At 43.0% G+C, this 2,885-nt stretch overlaps 1 protein-coding gene across 2 annotated transcripts in view; it reads right to left on the bottom strand.

Annotated features, from left to right (window-relative positions):
• The window catches only part of LOC101850926 (peroxisomal N(1)-acetyl-spermine/spermidine oxidase), a gene marked incomplete at its 5' end in the record, with an annotated part of 35,343 nt that overhangs the window by 4,089 nt on the left and 28,369 nt on the right, over positions 1–2,885 (bottom strand). Inside the window, 2 exon segments of one of the 2 annotated variants that reach the window (XM_005112256.3) lie at positions 91–255; positions 494–991. In XM_005112256.3, coding sequence (XP_005112313.2) covers positions 91–255; positions 494–991 — 663 coding nt within the window. 2 annotated transcript variants of the gene reach the window in all.

Genomic DNA, 2,885 nt, shown 5'->3' with positions numbered 1-2,885 from the left:
GAGACGGGGTGTCGACTGAGCAGTGGAAGGAAAAAGGAAACTAGATATATATGAAATATCGCAGAAAATAGTCACAGCAGACATACTCACTCCGACTTCCTACTAATAAGGCATCCATCCAATAGATCTGTAGAGGCAGCTAGCTGGTACACTGTGTTCTCAGGTCCGGGGTAGTCAATGCAGGGTGATCCCGTATCGATAAGTTTATATGAATCAGCTTCGTTGAGCCCAATACTCTGAATCCTACCTCCTACCCTTTGAACGAGAGAGGCAACGCAAAACGTTTTCAGTTTTGAAATATGAGAAATTCGAATTCGTCTTTCATTTGCCCCGACAAATATAAAAGAAACGAATTGATTCTGAACAGCTAAATGTAGAAAAGGCTCCGCAATAAAGTATCGACTCTACGTCTTTTTGGAGATGGGCGTTACTGCAATCATCGGTGCTGAAAATTATATGTTTTGCAAAATATCCAAATAATGTCTGCACTCACCTATTCTGAGCTTCAAGAACGATGACGTTCTTGAATCCAGAAGACAGCAACTTTTGCGCCGCACTCAGCCCGGCCAACCCGGCTCCCACGACTATGACCTTGACATTGGCTCTCGACTTCAAACTCTTGGCCAGGAGCCGCTGTAACTCCCTTGGAAGCGCGTCGTACAAAAGGCGCTTTTCTATCTGTTGCCATTTCGAATTTCTGTTCACCAGGTCGGCCTGCTTCAAACCCCTCTCCAAGATTCGCTGCTTTAAAAGAGTTCTAAATCGCAGGGCGAATTCCTTCTTTTCTCTCTCCCGGCGTTGTCGAACATCCTTTGAAATGGCCCCGGGTTTCCTTGTAAGGTCCACCGGAAATTGCACACGAGGCCCCACGATATGACTGGGGACGCTGATAACCGGGAGCAGACGAGGCCGGGGAGGAACGTGCTTGACAGACGTCACTAGATTCAAGGGCTTTTTTCTTGTCGTCTCGTGATCCTGCCACGGCTCCATTCTGCTCAAGGAAAAAAGAGCGAGTTTGTTTTTATTTCTTTTAAAAATCCTGCTGTACACAAACTAAATCACGTTAAAGGCGAAGTGGAACTCGAAAGTGCAAAGCGCATGTATTATCAGAACTTGTTACTTCGTTTTAAAAAAATGATAAACAAGAATTTTCTTTATATAGGTGTTTTCATGCCTCCACCAACACAATTTAGATCATTTAGGAAGCGGGCTTTGGTCATGTCTGTCTTGGCAAACCTGGGAGAAAGACCGAGATACTCAGTAAAAATTCTCCCAGCATGGAAATCGAACACAGGCCTTTTGTGCACGACGGCAAAGCGCCTAACTGCTAAACCACAAACGCCGATAGTCACTGTGGAAGGTTCATAAAGATAAAAGAGATATAGATCCAGCTGTGTATCATTGTAATACTTTTTTTCCTATTAAGAAGTGGTTGTTTCGATTAAGCGAGAGTAATGTAGGATGAAGAAATGAAGGCCTACATGGATGGAATTTTGTAAGTAAAGTAGGGTAGATCTTTCTTTTTTTCTTTTTTTTTTTGAGTCAAAGAAGAGCAAATCGACACGGGTGCACTGACAGGTTAGATGATAGCGTCCAGAACTATGATACTGATGGCCTTGTTTCGAATCCCCCGAAGTGGGTGTTCTTGGAGGGGTAGGGTCTTTTTTCTTTTTGAGTTAGTTACGGTAGTTAGAATGAGGCCAATTGTAGAGACTCAACTCAGTGAATCCCAGTTTGGCTTCAGAAAAACCAGGGGCTATACTGACGCTATTTTTACATTAAGACAGTTTTGTGAGACTGCCATTGCACATGACAAAGACCTCAATATCATCTTCGCGGACCGGGAAAAGGCGTTCGACCGGGTAAATAGATGTCAACTTTGGGAAGTCTTGGAGGAATATGGTGTAACAGGACAATTGTTGGAGAACATCATGGCACTTTATAAAAACAACAGAAGGACTATCGGATTGATTCCCCATCAGGTCTGGGGTGAGACAAGGGTGTGTTCTCTCTCCGCTTCTCTTCATGACTTACATGGATAAGATCACGAAAGAAGCAAATGACAATATCACTGAACGGAACGAGCTTCCATGTGCTGATGACCAGAGTATATTAAATGTAGATGAAGAGGAAATACAAAAACACACCACAAAACTAACTGAGTAATGTAATAAAACCTAAACATGAAAATCGCCATTTAAAAAACAGAAGTTATGAAGGTCAGTAGAAACCCAGGGAAACTGAACATCCTTATTGACGGAACACAACTCCAAAAAGTAGAGGAATTAAAATATTTGGGAAGCATCTTATTGTTTGTTTTAGTAAGATTTTACGACGCTCGCAACTATAAGGTCATATGAGCGCCAAAGGGTGGATGTCAACAGAGAAGTCCAAACGGGGAATCAGGCTTACTTTGCTCACCTCTCTTGCCTCAACAGCGCAAAGTCTGCTTCGACAAGCAAGGCACCTCGGAAATAAAAGTTCACAAGAGAGTGACAAACATGCAAAAGAAGTAGAGGGAAAATGACGATATTAAGGATGAGAGAAAAAACGCAGCAGTTCCCCCTATGTTGTTGGGCACAGTATGAGCATGACATTAATAATCAGCCCATGTACAATTCTACTGTGCATAGGTACATATGTTAATATCTCCCCTTTGGGAATGGCCTAAAGACAACTTCAGTCAGCAGCACTGCCCTGGAGGTAGAAGTAGAAGCATCTTCATACAAGATGGGCGTACGGACAAAGAAATAGAAACAAGAACTATGAAAGCAAATGCAGTGAACTACCAGCTAGCACGCCCTGAGGGCTCAGTCACAAGAACATCCCAACCGAAGTGAAATCCCAGCTCATCAGTAGCATTTTCATACCAACCTTAACATACC

This window comes from Aplysia californica, unplaced genomic scaffold, assembly GCF_000002075.1.
Source record: "Aplysia californica isolate F4 #8 unplaced genomic scaffold, AplCal3.0 scaffold01218, whole genome shotgun sequence".
NCBI classification, from domain to species: Eukaryota; Metazoa; Mollusca; class Gastropoda; order Aplysiida; family Aplysiidae; genus Aplysia; species Aplysia californica.
The sequence above is the reverse complement of the archived record's forward strand: the minus strand, read 5'-3'. Positions and strand labels throughout refer to the sequence as shown.